The 16,020-nt window shown below is 47.8% G+C and overlaps 1 protein-coding gene across 1 annotated transcript in view; it reads left to right on the top strand.

The window, feature by feature from the left end:
• Positions 1 to 643: 643 nt before the first annotated feature.
• The window catches only part of PGBD5 (piggyBac transposable element derived 5), a 74,341-nt gene continuing 58,964 nt past the window's right edge, over positions 644 to 16,020 (top strand). Inside the window, exon 1 of the mRNA XM_004578550.2 lies at positions 644 to 1,288. Within this exon, the coding sequence (XP_004578607.2) occupies positions 949 to 1,288 (340 nt within the window). The 5' untranslated portion in view covers positions 644 to 948. The remainder of the gene's footprint in view (positions 1,289 to 16,020) is intronic.

Genomic DNA, 16,020 nt, shown 5'->3' with positions numbered 1-16,020 from the left:
GACTCCAGGAATGGACTGGCGAGGCTGGCCTCCTAGTAAGGGAGAGGTTTCTGGAGATGGACCCCCGTGTTGTACTGGAGCCTGCGGCACAGCGGACGATCCTTAGAACAAGCAGCAGCCGGCCGGGGCTGCCACTGGAGCCGGCCGCCTACCTGGAGCGTTTCCGCAGCGCCGGATTCAGAACCACCGTGGTGAACAGCTCCCGGGAGCCCAGCGCGAAATGGGAAATCCGACCGCCAGCTGGTGTGGCACGTAGCTGGTGTCCTCGGACTCTGGCGGAAGGAAGAGCCTTGTGGGCCGCCGCCCTCCCGTTGGGCAGCACGGAGCCTGCGGGCGTCCCTGCCCGCGAGGACTGGCCCGTGCGGTTCCCCGGCAGCCTTCCTCCCTCCGCTAGCACCGCGGCCGGCCGCTCGCCGAGCCCCGCCCGGCTAAGGGGGTGGGGGCCTCCGCGGCGCAGGGCCCGCCCAGCTCTTCCTGACCGCGCCCGGGCCGGGTTCCCCATTGGCCGGCAGGCTGAAGGTGCGAGGAGGCGGGGCCCGCCGCTGGCAGCTCGCGCCCGGGAAGGTCGGCCGCGGAGCGCCGGGTGCCGCGGGGAGGGCGCACGGGGACGCGGCTGGCCGGGGCGGCGGCGGGCGACGGAGACGCAGCGCCGGCGGCAGCGTCTGGTCTCGCCCGCAGCCCCAGCGTCCCGCCGGCCCTTCTCTTGCCGGCGCGCTGCTCGCCTCTTGCCGCGGCCGCAGCATCCTGCGGCGCCCGAGTTCCGAGGGCACATCCCCGGGCGCTGGGCCCGAGGCGGCCAAGACGGCGGGCCGGCCGGGCACGGGGCGGCGGGCGCTGTGCTGCGGGCTGCGCTGGTGGGGGGCGGCGGGCCGCGGCGCGGGCCCGGGGCCCGGCGCGTGCGGCTGGGAGGCGCTGTGGGGAGCGGGCACTCGGGCGGCGGCCGGGGCCATGGCCGAGGGCGGCGGGGGCGCGCGAAGAAAGGCGCCGGCGCTGCTCGAGGCCGCCCGGGCGCGCTACGAGAGCCTACACATCTCGGACGATGTGTTCGGAGAGTCAGGCCCGGACAGCGGCGGGAACCCTTTCTACAGCACCTCGGCCGCCTCGCGCTCCTCTTCGGCAGCCTCCTCGGAGGATGAGCACGAGCGCCCCGGCTTCTCGGGGACCCTAGCCAGCCCGCCACCGCCTCTCCGCGCCCCATACGCGCAGGATCCTGAGGAGGACGAGGCCAGCGCTGGCTGGAGTGCCACGCTACGGGACCGGCCGCCTCCCCGCTTCGAGGACACTGGCGGTAAGGAGTGACCGGCAGCGGGCTGAGGGTGTGGGGTCGCAGCACTGGGATCCTGGCCTGTGAGAGGTACAGTGCCCGAGCGCGGACCTTGTCCGGTGTACCGAGAGCGGGCTCCTCGGTGGCTGCTGTGCTTTCCAGGAGACAAATGAGGCTGCGGTAGTAAGGGGTCTGAAGTGCAAGATCCCTGTGTGCTTGGAAGCTCCAGATTTCTCTGGACTGGGAGCCCCGGCAGGCACTTTGCAGAGGTCACAGACGTCCAGGGGACTGTCTTTACTTGGTAGGTGGCCCAGCTTCCTGTCCCCGAAAGCTGCCACAGCTGCTGGGGTCAGACCTCAGGGATGGGTTAAAGGCAGGATTCTCTGTCAGGAATGGAACATGATGAGGGGGCGTCGGGGCTGGAGAGGAGGGAGTCGTTTTGTGTTGACAATCCTGGAGCAGGCGTCTCCTCAGCGGCCAGGGGTCAGGCAGGTAGCCATTCGAGCTGGACCCACAGAAAGCGGAAAGAAGACACCCAGTGAGTCTTTAAGCGATCTGGTTTTCGCTTTAATCTAAGAAACTTCACCTGTGTGCGCCCTGGGAGTCTGTTGCTGAGAACAGAGGGACCAACGCAGCAGTGTTCAAGTGCATGACGCCTGAAGGCAAGTGCAGTGGTACTCCGCTTACCACCACCTTCATAGACGAGCGTCGGGCATCTGGAGAAGGTGGCCCCGGCAGGTGCTTGCCGTGACTCGTATCTCTACTGCTTGCTTTTTATGACAGTTGGGTCTTAAAATATCAGCACTTCTGCTAAGCTCAGCAGCCTTACTCTGTCCAGAGGTGGACAACCAGCCACCCTCTCTGCTACTGCTCCTTGTTCTGCCACCTTCCAGTGTGTGCCACCCAGGAATCTGCACACCACGCTTATCTGGGCAAGTGTCACAATCAGTGTGGAGGGGGGCTGGGGAGTGGCTACCCTGGGCACGATGCGGCTTTCAGATCTGGGTCTTGTTCAGCCAGTCAGGAACACAGCACATTGGAGGGCAGGCCCAAGGTGCCTGGACTGGGCCTTCTAGGACATCTCTCCCCAGTCCACCAGGAGGTCGATAGGGTGGGCTGAGCCCTTATCTGAAGGGAGTGGGCTGCCAAGCCCTGGCAGGCTGCTGTGTAGAGGTGTTGCACCACAGCTGCGCTTGCAGAGCCCAAGCTCACTGTGCATTACTTTGGGGAGGGTGATTTTTAAAATATGATCGTTTGTGCAGGATCAATACTTGGGGAAGTTTGGGAATCACTCACTCTGCATAGTCCCTTTATACTGGCCTACATTTTCCAGAATGTTGTTAAGGTCCTCTCGCCATGGAGGCTTAAGAATTGCAGCAGTTCAGAGCCCTTGTTGGACAGACTTTCTGCTGTGAGCATCTGTGATCCAGTTTCCACCTTGGAACACTTGGGATGCACATCCACCTGGGCGGATGCAGTGAGTGCCTGCATATCCCAGGTTGGACGTGAGTGTGCTGCTGTGAGGAGGGTGGGCTTGCTGGAATAAATTTTAAAGCCATCCTATACTTCTCAGCAGCTTGGAAATGCGAACGGTTCTGCAGCAGCCATTTAATCTAGCCACTGCAGCACTTAATGCTCATGTAGAGCAATATCGTGTGTCAGCTGGCATGAGGTTCAAGTTCTTCCTGAAGACGCCTGTGAAGTCCCCGCCTGGACCTAGGCATCACAGCCAAGCCCTTAAACTGTAGACATCAGTAGGTGGTGCCTGGTGTTGAGTCAGGCTTTGTGTTCTTATTTCATGTGGCAGCTTTAAGACCCTTTTGAATCCAGATCTAATTTAGAATTTCTTCTTTGCAGTATCCTCTCCCAGAGGGAATGGAGGGGTGGGGGTTAAGAACGTGAGACTAGTAACTTGAATTCAGGCTTTTCTGAAACAATGGCTAATGATTTATGGAGGCTGAAAATAGACAAGGGGGAGTCAGAGAAAGTCCTTGCACCTGGCAGGGAGCAGAGAGATGGATGTGTTTCTGAAGAGGCCCGGGAGCACAGCCCAGCTGCTCCAAGGGGTGCAGCCTGCTGGGCTTTGGAAATGCAGTATCTGAGACAGTCTAACAAGCTGATGCTCCTGTCTCATAAAGAATGCAGCCTGGAACCCTCTTTTCCATCTCTGTTCCCCAGCTTATTAACCAGCCTCATTGGGTGAGTGGAGTGGGGCAGCAAGGAGAGGAACAAGCAGGTGACATGGCCATCTGTCATCTGGCCTTGTAATAGAAAGTTTGCCAATGAAATTGTCGCTGCTGGCTTTGATGAAGAAAGCACAGGTTTCTAGATTCATAGGTAAAACTTGCTGCCTTGCTCCCACCGTCCAGACAGGCATGTGTGCACGTGTTGTCCATATGTGGCATAGGTAAAGGCACAGATGTGAAAAGTGGTAACTGTGCTTGTATGAACATGTTCTGCTTGTGCTAGCTGGTACTGAGTAGGGCTCCTTCTATCAGAAAGAGGTGATTGCTGTCTGTGAGTCCTCTGATTTCCTAGAACCTTTGCACCCGGGCAGTAGACACTGAGGACCACTGTGCATGTGGCCCCTCTACGGGGAGTGTGCCCAGGAGGAAGATGTCTGGTGTCTAGCTGAGAGGAGGATGGGAAGAGAGACAACAGAGTTAGACCCGTAAGTGCAGCGATTCTGCAGTTGAGAATGTGAGCTGCTCTCCAAGCAGGTCCAGCCTGCCCAACCCCTTCATTCTGTTTTCCATGTATTTTGGGCATGCAGCCAGCGTACCCTCTTACCACCCCCTGGCTTCTCTGTCACCTCTGCCAGGCTCTGGCTGTGCATTGAGGGGTGGGTTCCATTCTGGATGCTTTCAGGGCCATCTGATGGGCTCTTAGCCTCTGCCAAGTTAGAGGGGACACTCTGGGAGCTGCACTGCTCTCTGGGATCCTTCCTTGATGGGACTAGACACCCCTCAAATAGCTCCTTCAAGCTGTCAGCCTTGCCTGCTCACTGAGCAAATAACCAACACAGCATGTGAGCTCACTCTCTGTAAACAACATGAGATTCAGGCCCATCTGCCTTTTTATTACTGTTATTCCGAGCAGTCCTGTGATCCCTTCCTCGGAAGAGGCAAGAGAACAAGTGGATTTAGGGACCTCTAGGCCCCCCCCCCCCCCCGCCGCCACTTGTGTTGAGCTTTGTCAGGTCCTTTGTCCTGGGGCCTTGGATCTAAACTCTTTCTGTTGTGGGGAAGAGGTTTGTTTTGCTCTTTGCCTGGGGACCATGTCAGCACCCCTCTCTTCATTGCAGGGGAGGGAGTTGTGGAGATGCCCTTGGGAGGCAGCATAGGCACCTGTGGCACTGACAGCGGCGTGAGGTGTCTTATCTTCAGACTGTGGTTGGTTTATTTGCTTTAAAGACTTTTCGACTAACAAGTCACAAATATTTTTTTTTCCTGAAAGTCAGGTTGAAAACAAGACTCTGCATTGAAGGTGTGTGTGTGAGCTCAGATATCTGAGTCTGTCTCTGTGATGTCAAGTGTAGACAGCCATTCCGACCTTTAACTCTGCCTCCATTTCTGTGGCTGTTGGAGGAACTTCAGATATTGATGGGTTATGAGGGGGAATCTTGGGCAATGCTTCCCGAGGAATCCCAGCACCAGATTGCATGCCATCTTGCCACGGCCACCTTGGGCTTGGGGAAATTGAAGTGCCTAGGAGAAATACTGTGCACCTTTTCCAGGGGTCTGTGTGCATACTGGGTGACCTGAGCGCCCGGGGATCATGGGCAACTCTCTCCTGGAGGCTCACTGTCACGTGCATTAACACACATACCGCTCCTGAGCACACTTGGGGGAGCAGTTACCATCTCTGCTCTAACGGGGAGACACCTGTGTCTTTGGTTTGATGAGGATGAGGTCGCCTGTTTAAGTCATCATCGTCCATCTAGTCATACTTGGGATTTTTTTTTACTAGAACATTTTTGAGTCAAAAATCTTTTTTGTACATGGAATTGCATTTAACCTTGGGAGAGGGGGCATATAGTTCTGTGAATTTTAATACATGAATACATTTCTGTAATCAACACCTCAGTGGCTATGTAGAACAGAAGAACCTCAAATTTTTAAATACATTCATTTATTTTTATTTGAAAGGCAGAGTTAGAGAGAGAGAAGGAGATAGAGAGATTGTCCATCTACTGATTCACTCCTCGAGTGGTACTATAGCCAGTTGGATCCAAAGCCAGGAGCCAGGAGCTTCTTCTGGGTCTCCCACTTGGTGCTGGAACCTGAGAATTTAGGCTATCCTTTGCTGCTTTCCCAAACTGGGAAGTGGATGGGAAGTGGAGCAGTTGGGACACAAGCTAGCACCCCACTAATCCTTGCTCTTCTTGTGCCCTGTAGTGAGAACTTGGAGTGTTTGCAAGAGGTGAGCTTTATCACACTGAAGTGGATGATTTGTGATATTTGAGGTCTAAACCTCATCTGTTTTTTTGAGAACTGTGACTTTATATTGTTTCTTATTAACAAAAAATATGTGTTCATTCTGAAAAATAAATAAAAAGAAGAAAAATTATTTAAAGCATTTTTAAGTCCATTGTCGTTTTTTTGTTTGTTTGTTTTTGTTTTTGTTTTTACGATTTTATTGGGAAGGTAGATTTACAGAGAGAAAGATCTCCCATCCACTGGTTCACTCCCCACATAGTCGCAATGGCTGGAGCTAAGCTGATCCAAAGCCAAGAGCCAGGAACTTCTTCCAAGTCTCTCACATGGGTGCAGGGTCCCAAGAACTTGAGCCATCCTCCACTGCTTTCCCAGGCCATAATCATGGAGCTGGTTTGAGAGTGGAACAACCAGGACATAAACTGGCACCCGTATGAGATGCTGGCACCTGCAGGTGGAGGATTAACCAGTTGAGCTGTCATACTTGCCCCAAGCCCATTGTCTTTTTTTTTTTAATTTTATGATACAATTCCATAGACTCTGCTATTTCCTATATCCACTCCCCAAATTCCCTTCACCCTACTGATTTCCCCCATGTTATTACAATAGTATAGTCCTTCATAAGCAGTCATAAGTTCATCATTCTGCTATTTAAGTGTATCCTGACATTGTAAGTATGGGCAGTAAGCCAATTGTTTTTTTTTTTTTTTAAAGATTTATTATTATTGGAAAGCTGGATATACAGAGAGGAGAGACAGAGAGGAAGATCTTCCATCCAATGTTTCACTCCCTAAGTGAGCCGCAATGGGCCGGTACGCGCCAATCCGATGCCGGGACCAGGAACCTCTTCCGGGTCTCCCACGCGGGTGCAGGGTCCCAAAGCCTTGGGCCATCCTCGACTGCTTTCCCAGGCCACAAGCAGGGAGCTAGATGGGAAGTGGAGCTGCCGGGATTAGAACCGGCGCCCATATGGGATCCTGGGGCTTTCAAGGCGAGGACTTTAGCCGCTAGGCCATGCCGCCGGGCCCAAACCCATTGTTTTTAATTGCTAAGTGATAACTGCAGCTGACACACTGAATCTATACTTCAGAGATTTTGTATTGCATATTGTGAGCAAGACCTGGTTTTCTGTAAGAGATTTATTTATTTATGTGAAAGTCTGCATTAGAGAGAGGGAGAGATGAAGAGAGGGAGCTTCCATTAGCTGGTTCATGCCCAGCTGCCTATAACAGGGCTGGGATATGCTGGAGCCAGAAACCAGGGGTTTCATCTGGGAAGCTTGCTTTTTAATCGTAATTAAATGTGTGAATATTTTCTCTACTTCCGTTTTGAAAACATTTTACTGAATCCATAATATTCTGCATTTCCCTTTGGTTAGCAGTTAGCACTGAGTTTTATTTAATTGATTTTATTTTGTTTCTTTTTTTTCTATTAATGCTAATAAACAGTCTTGAAGCTTAAGTTTGTGGGCACATCTCTGATATAACTTTTTTTTTTGAGGTTTTGATAGCCATTGCAAGGGAAACTTGCAGAGACATACCTACTCATACTTATGCCAAGGGCATGCCAGAGAGTGCATTGGAACTTGTGCCAGCCTGCAGGGCAGTAAACCAGTGTCCGCTTCCCGTGGCATGGTTGGCTCTTACAGGAATATCTGTTTAGTGAAAGTCTTTGGAGCGTACTACACCTGCAGTGTATCTCACTGGAGAACAGATCAGTGAATTTTTAAGTGTTTCTACTCACATCCCTACCACCTGGATCAGGGAGAACATTCCCAGCCACTCCAGGGCTCCTTCCTTCCTTTTCCTCCAGAGGTGGCTACTGAAAGGCAGAATGACAAAGAAGAGACAGAGACAGCAAGGTCTTCCATCCATTGAGTTACTCCCCAAATGGCCACAACAGCTGAGAGGGAGCCAGGCTGAAGCCAGGGACCAGGAAACCCAGCTAGCAGCCCTGGCACTTTGGCCAGCCTCACTGCTTTCCCAGGTGCATTGGTAAGGAGCCTGATGGGAAGCAGAGCAGCTGGGACTCGGATCAGCACCCAGGTAGGGATGTGGGCGTCCTAAATGATAACTTAACCCTGTGCTCCACTTGCCCTGAGAGCTGTTATTCTGAATTGTATCACTGTAGATCAATTTTGCTACTTTATCTTTTAAGATTATTGAATGTAGCAGCCTTATTTTTGTGCTGCTGTGTAATACTCCATTATATATATACATGCTACAGTTTGTCTATCCATTATTCTACAGGTGGGCTTTGAGGTTCTTCCAAGTGTGTGTGTATTAGGGGGGCAGCTTTTATGACTGAAGCTGTGACAAGCATTCTTGCATGTATTTTTAAAATTATTTGCTTATGTATTTATTTAGGGGAGATAGTGTGTTCCCACAGTTGGTTCACTCTTCAAAAACAGAATACCCCTGACCTCCACTGGCTGGGCCAAAGCCAGGAGGCTGGAACTTCTCCCAGGTCTCCCACTAGTGACAGGAACCCATTTACTTGTCATCACTTCTATGTTCCAGGAGTGCATTGGAAGGAGGCGGAGTCAGGAATGAGAATCAGATACTAAACACAGATCCCCTGGTATGGATATAGGCTTCTTAATGAGCCAGTATCTTAACCATTAGACCAAACGTCTTTTGCCCTTTGCATGTGTTGTTTGGATGGACATAGACATTATCTACCATAGAATAATTGCTAGGAGTGGGATTGCTGAGTCATAGGCCAGATGTATGTTACCGTTAACATAAGCTCTTTCTTCCTGGGCATGTTGACGCTTTGCACGTTGTGGATGGTTATCCTGTGCATTGCAGGACATCCAGCTGCATCCCAGGGTTCTATTCTCTAATGCCCTCCTCCCAAGTTAGCAACAATCAAATGTATCTCCAGACATTGTCAGGTATCCCTTTGGTGCCAAATCACTAGTCCCTGAAAATTGCTTTAGTAATTACATTCCAACAGTTTTCCAGTTTACACTCCCACCAGCAATGCATGAAATGTGCTGTGCATTAATTGAGCAACACACTAAACTCTACTGGGAGAAAATGATAAGGCAGACGTGTTCCCTGGGGTCTAGCAGAGAGACAAAGTGAGGAAAAAGTTAAGTCTCTCTGATACACATGGTGACTGGGATGAACTGGAGTGTGTGTGGTATTCCTGGGGTATGTTGCCCCAGCCCAGCTGGATAAAGTGCTGACTGTGGTGGAGACGGCCCTGAAGCTGCATCTTCAGCAGAACAGAATTAGCCTAGGCTATCACACTGGTTCCTTGTTTGCCTTTTTAACTTAAAGTTCTTAATTTACTTATTTCAAAGATAGACAAAGAAAGAGATCATCTGGTAGTCCACTCTCCAAATGTCTAGAACAGTCATGACTGGGCAAGGCCCAAGGTGAAAGCCAGTAAGGCTGTTTGGGTCTCCTGTGCGGGTGGCAGGGATCCAGGTACTTGAGCCATCACCTGTTGCTTCCTGGGGTGTACATCAGTAGGAAACTGGAATGGAGAGCAGAGTTGGGTCTCAAACCCAGACCCTCCAATAGCAGGTACAGGCAGCCCACCACTGCTTCCCAAGGCATTAACAGTGAGCTGAGCAGAGGGGAACTGAACTGGCACTCCAGTGTGGGATGCCCATGTCACAAGCAGCAGCTTAACCCCTGTGCCACAGTTCGATTCCCCATCTCACATAAATATGATTTTCATGTTTAACAGCCTCCAGCAGGCTTCCATGGCAACAAAAACTGAAAATGGAATCACCTTAGAGGTAACTGGAAGAAAGAAAATAGATTTTCTGTTGTTTTGGAAACAGGGTTATGGAGAGTTAAGGATGAATTGTCCTGATGGTGGGGTAGTCCGGTTGATCTGAGCACCTTACACAGTTGGTGAAGGTGACATCTTCCACCACCAGAGCTACCTTTAATCCGTGTTCCCAGGAATCCTACTGCTGGATGGGCTATGAGAAGATTGGAGGTTCTGTGAGTAGGCATTCACTTCAGGATGTGTGGGGAAAGCAGTCTGTCTTGCCTTCCGTTTCTGCCTGGGATGAGGCTCACTTTGCTTGCCTCCCAGCACTGGAAGTAACTGGTGATGTGGTATTTGGGTTGTCTTTGGCACTCATGTTTCAGCAACATTTCCCATCTGTTGTCCTTGGCTGCCTTTCCTCAGGCACTGGACCACAACCAATGGCATTTAGGGGATGTGCCTTCGAAATGCCAGTGAGATCTCGGAACAGAACCTAATTGGAAACTGCAGACCACAGTTGCTTTTCTTTAAGATTGACAGAGGTGAATTTTAGATGAATAACTGTTGGTACCTGTTCACACTGGGGAGGCCAGCATTGTGACACAGCGGGTCAAGCTCCCACATGGGACACCTGTGTCCCATGTTGGAGGGCCTGGGATTGAATCCTGCCTCTGTTTTCACTCCAGCTTCCTGCATATACGCACTATGTGTTTGGCTGAATTTTTATCATGTTCTTTCTTTTTAAAGTTTCTTTGGTGCATGCATATGTCTTCCAGAGCAATGCTCTTAATAATGTCTCTTTATCCTGTTTACACCTTTAATGTCAAGTCCAGTTTGTCTGCTATGAATGTTGCCATTCTTATTTTTTTCTTTACATTTCCCTGGCTTCTCAAACCTACTTGTTTCTAATCTGACTTGTCATTTTAAGTATGTTTCTTAAACAGCATATAGAAATAATTGAGAACCAGAGTGACAGAGCAAAAAAGAGGCAGAATGAGAAGGAGACGGGGAGGGAGGGAGGAAAGAAGAAACAGGAGAGACAGATTTTTTTCCTATTTCCTGGTACACTCCCAAAATAACCACAACAGCCAGAACTGGGCTCACTTGAAGCCAAGAGCCAGGAACTCCATCTGGGTCTCTCATTTGGATGGCAGGTGCCCAAATCCTTGGGCCAGTACACACTGCCTTCCCACGTGCATTAGCAGGAATGAGAACAGTTGGGACTTAAACCAGCACTCTGATATAGGATGCTGGAGTCAAAGCAGTGGCTCATCTTCTACTCCACAGTACTGACACCAATGGTTTTATGTATTTTAAGATTTCTGTTGGAAAGGCAAATATACAGACAGAAGGAGAGACAGAAAGATCTATCCACTGGGTCTCCCATGGGTGTGGCACTTGGGCCACCTTTTGCTTTGTTCCCAGTATATTAGCATTAAGTGGATCAGAAGCAGAGTAGCTGACATGCTAACTGGAATTCTGATTTGGGGATGCTGGTGCACCACAATGCCAGCTTTGTGGACAAGTTTTCATGTGGACACAATTTTTATTTTCCTTAGGCACATATCTAGGAGCAGATTTGCTGGATCACATAGTAACTCTATGATCAACGTTTTGAGAAACTACCAGATTGTTCCCAAAGTGTCTGTACCATTTTACAATCCCACCAGCAACATGTGAGAGTTCCTATTTCTTTCCCTCCCCAACACTTGTTCCTTTCTGTGGGTTTGATTCTAGCCATCTGGGTGGCTGTGCAGTGGTATTTCCTGAGGGTTTTGATCTGCATTTCTCTATTGATTAATGTCCATTTTTAATTTGAGTCATTTCTTTTTATTATTTAGTTATAAATATTCTTTATGAATTCTGGATGTATGATTGTTACCAGAGGTACAATGTGAAAATTTATCCTTCTATTTGTTGAATTTATATTTTGATGGTCTCACTTATCTAGTTTTTTTTTTTTTTAGATTTTAAGTTTATTACAAAGTCAGATATACAGAGGAGGAGGAGAGACAGAGAGGAAGATCCTTCGTCCCATGATTCACTCCCCAAGTGAGCCGCAACGGGCCGGTGCTGCGCCAATCTGATGCCAGGAGCCAGGAACCTCCTCCAGGTCTCCCACGCGGGTGCAGGGTCCCAACACCTTGGGCCGTCCTCTCCTGCTTTCCCAGGCCACAAGCAGGGAGCTGGATGGGAAGTGGAGCTGCCGGGATTAGAACCGGCGCCCGTATGGGATCCCGGGGCTTTCAAGGCGAGGACTTTTAGCCGCCACGCCACGCCGCCAGGCCCTCATTTATCTAGTTTTTTTTAGAGTACTTAGTCTCCTTTTTTCAGTTTTTTTAAAGGTTTATTTTATTTTTGTTTGAAAGACAAAGCTACAGAAGAGATAAGGAGAGACAGACAGAGAATCTATCCACTGGTTTGCTTCCCTTATAGCCACAGAGGCTGGAACTTTGATGGTCTGAAGCCAGGAACCAGGAGCTTCTTCTGGGTCTTCCAGGGGTTCAAGAGCCTAAGAACTTAGGCCCTCCTTCACTGCCATTAGCAGGGAGCTGGACCAGAAATGGAGCCTCCAGGACTCCGACTGGTACCCGTAAGGGGTGCTTGTACTACAAGTGGAAGTTTAGTCTTCTAGGCCACTGCACAGTGCCAGCCTACTGCTTTTTTTTTTTTTTTTTTTTTTTTTAGATTTTTTTGAAAGGCAGAGTGATAGAGAGAGAGGGTGGGTAAAGGGGGAGAGAGGAGAAGGGGATAGGGGAGGAATAAAGTGGAGAAGAGAGGAGATGAGAGGGGAAAAGAGAAGAGGAGAGGAGAAGAGATGGGAGCGGGGAGGAGGGAGAGAAGAGGGGAGGAAAGGAGAGGGAATGAGAAAAGAGGGGAGAAGAGGAAGGATGGAAAAGGGAGAGAAAAAAATAGGAATTTTCTATCAGCTGGTTCATTTCTCCAATGGTCGCAGTAGTGGGGCTGGGCCAGGTTGCAGCCATGGACAGCAGGAATTCAAGTAATCAAGGAGGTGGATTGGAAACGATGTCTCTGAGATACCAGAGTTCCAAGCAGTGGCACAACCTGCTGTACCACAATGCTTGCTGCTTTGGTGCCACAGTTCAGAAACCATTGACAAGTTCAAGATCACTATTTTATTTATTTGTATATTTTCTTTTAAGAGCTTTATTATTTTCGCTCTCACTGTTATGTCTTTGCTCTATTTTGAGTTTTCTCAAGAGTATAAGGTAAGGTTCCTGTTTTCTCCATTTGCATGTAGCATTCAATTATTTCAGCACAATCTGTTGAAAAGATCGTTCTTTCCGCATTGAGTTGTTTTGGTGCCCTTGTAAAAAATCAATTGTCCATAATTTATTTCTCATTACACTAATATTTTCTCCCTCTGTCATCTTCTGCCTCATAATTAAATGCATGTTTCAGTGTAGTCTTTGGAAAATAACATGCTACTTCCCCAAATGAGACTGTTTTCCCTAGAGTAAGACCTTCCTTGTCAAGAATATGTATTTAACTTTTATTATGCACACATAGTCCCAGATTCTTATTATACTTTTTATATTCTCTCTCTCTCTCTCTCGTATATACACACTATACCAAATGCTTGCTAATGTGAAGATTAAAACCAGTTATAGAATAAACTTGTAAGAATCAGAAACACCATCTCAAAATTTAACGTTACCTTTTACTAAAGGAGTTGAAATTCAAAAAGCTCCCAGCGTAGTACAGGAATGATCATTTTTTGTGCTGGCAGGTGTTTGGCTGTGCCTGACCTTACTCTGCTGCATGTCTGTGAAGACGAAGAGGTGCTCAGCTTCACTGGAAGTGGGGATGGGGCAAGGCCTGTGTGGCTGTGTCCGCCACAGCAGGGACCTGCTGCCTGGGGTGTTTCAGGCTTCCTATCCAGGGGTCAGTCTTGAAGGTTAAGACTTAGCTTTCCTATCATCTCCTAGACTTGAGCATTTGGATAATACAGTTTCATTGATGTAAACCCATGAGCTTAAACCTGACTTACTGTTTAAGGATGTTCTTTAGATATTTTCGGGGATACAGTTCAAGTGTTCACTTTAAGCATGTGGCAATGGAGCCATGTGTTTTTTTTTTTTTTCTAATTTTTTTTCAAGAAGATGGAATAGTATCTGAACTTGTTTCTGCGTCTCAGAGGTCAGTGTATGGGCATAATTTTTGTCTCATCCTTGAGAAACAATAGAAGTCGTGTGAGGAACCCTCGTCGGTTCACATGTTGGTTGGCTTACCCAGGATGCCTCATGCCAGTTGGAAAAGCAGACGTGCAGCTGAATTCCTCATTAACCCATCAGGCTGGCAAACCTGAAAGGTTTGGATGTGCTTGCATGTCCAGACTTCCAGACATCCAAACATCTGCTCTGTAAGATACAAATGGAACACATTCATTCAGATTAAAGAAAAACAAAACAACCAAAAAAACCAGCGACACATTTTCCAGGAGGAACTTTGTAACCAAGATTCATGGTTGGTTTGATCTCAGCAATTCTTAATCTTTTCATTGTTGAAAAGGCAGTTTGTCTGCAGTAATCATTTCAGCAGTCATTTCAAATGTAGCTTTAATCTCCACAGGTTTAAATCTACAAATAATTGTGATTAAAAAAAGAAGAAGAAGAAGAAAAAAATAACCATTTCTGGTTGGGCCCAGTGCAGTAGTCTAGTGGCTGAAGTCCTCGCCTTGCACGTGCCGGGATCCCATATGGACGCCGGTTCTAATCCTGGAGGCCCCATTTCCCATCTAGCTCCCTGCTTGTGGCCTGGGAAAGCAGTTGAGAATGGCCCAAAGCCTTGGGACCCTACACCCACGTGGGAGACCCAGAAGAGCTCCTGGCTCCTGGCTTTGGATTGGCTCAGCTCTGGCCATTGCGACCACTAGGGCAGTGAATCATAGAATGGAAGATCTTCCTCTCTATACTTTTCCTCTCTGTATATCTGACTTTCCAATAAAGATAAACGAATCTTTAAAAAAAAAAACATTTTCTTGTAAGGGATTTTAAAGTAATGAAAACAGAATTTGCCTGTACCACTTCATTTTATTCATATTCTATTTCTTTTAAGTTCCACTCTGAAAGCAACTTATCACGGATGTTGCCATAGAAGGATGTGTAGTTTTTATTTGCTTCTAAATTAAAAAAACTTTATTTTATTTGAGAGGGATAAACAGATAAACAGATGGATAGCTGTAGAAAGATCTTCCATCTGCTAGTTCACTCTCCGAAAAACTATAAAAGCCAGGACTGGAGCCAAGAGCCCAGAGTTCTATCCACTTCCTCTGTGGGTGGTTGGGGCCTCATCTGCTCCTTTCTGCTTCCCAAGTTGTGCATTTACAGGAAGCAAGATCAGAAGCTGAGGAGCTGGGGCTCACACCAGGCACACTCCTGTGGGATCCAGGCATCCCAGGCAGCTCTTTAACTACTGTGTCCCCTGCCCACCCCATTCCTGAACTATCAACATGGCACAATTGAATTTCTGCCTTTATCTTAACATCATTAAGTGAAGAATTCCCAAATAGAATTTTTTCTGAAATTGTTGTAGCCTGAATAAGATTAAATGAGTATAAGAGTACATTAAATTCTTAAGGGTTATTTAAGTTTAGTATTATAAAAACTGTGAAATAATTCTATAAAGTTTATATTTGAATTGCTACTCTAATTACTTAAATCTTAAAATTGGCAGTTGTAAGAGGATAATTGTTGTTTCTAATGTTATCTGGACAGTGTACTCATCATCGTTGTGATAGCTATGTTGACTGATCTCAGTTTATGTGTTGGAAAGCTCCTAATCACCTAATGTTTTTTGTTTTAAAATCGGCATCTATTATATTATAATCTATAACTCTTACAACATTTTTATCTTATAATAATAGCTGTACATTTGAACAAGGAGTCTTAAGAAGTTCATAGAAACTGCATATTATAAAAGACCTGTGCATAGGTTTAAACATTTTTTGGTACAAGAACATATCTTTTCATTTCCATGAACTTCTTGAAATGCCTGTGTATTATGCCTAACATAATACAATGTCACCTTGTAATGCAGATACATGAATTTTTAGTCCAAGTTACATACGGAGTACTTAGAATATTCAGCTGTTAATCAAAAAGTCTGAATTACATGTTTTGTGCATATTAGGGAGGTGATTACACTGTTGAGGCATGGTGTGAATCTGCCTGATTAAGTGACATTGATCTGCCAGCAGATCCAGGGCATCAGAAACAACGCTGAGATAGGCATCAGCCATTCGCTAAGACTGGCTCTTTGGTCATCTTTCTCTCTTTTCCTTTTCTGACAGTGTGGTCTTAGTTCTGGTCTATTGGTTGCTGGTAACTATTCCTTACTCTTGCCCTCAGCTGGGGGAGCGGTGGAGTAGACTCTGGCTTCTTACCTTTACATTTCTTTTGTCGTGAGAGCCGAACAGATGTTACCTGGGGAGCTGTTCTCGAGTTCCCATGCTGCCAGAAGTTGGCCACCATTCAGTGTTTGTTGCTAATCTGCATCTGCTTCCTTTTAGGCACCAGCTCATTCGGCCTGAAGGATTGTCTTTCTTTATTCTTAGATTTGGGAATT

This window comes from Ochotona princeps, chromosome 10 (genome assembly GCF_030435755.1).
Source record: "Ochotona princeps isolate mOchPri1 chromosome 10, mOchPri1.hap1, whole genome shotgun sequence".
In the NCBI taxonomy this organism is placed as follows: Eukaryota; Metazoa; Chordata; class Mammalia; order Lagomorpha; family Ochotonidae; genus Ochotona; species Ochotona princeps.
This window is presented reverse-complemented; position numbering and strand designations above follow the sequence as displayed.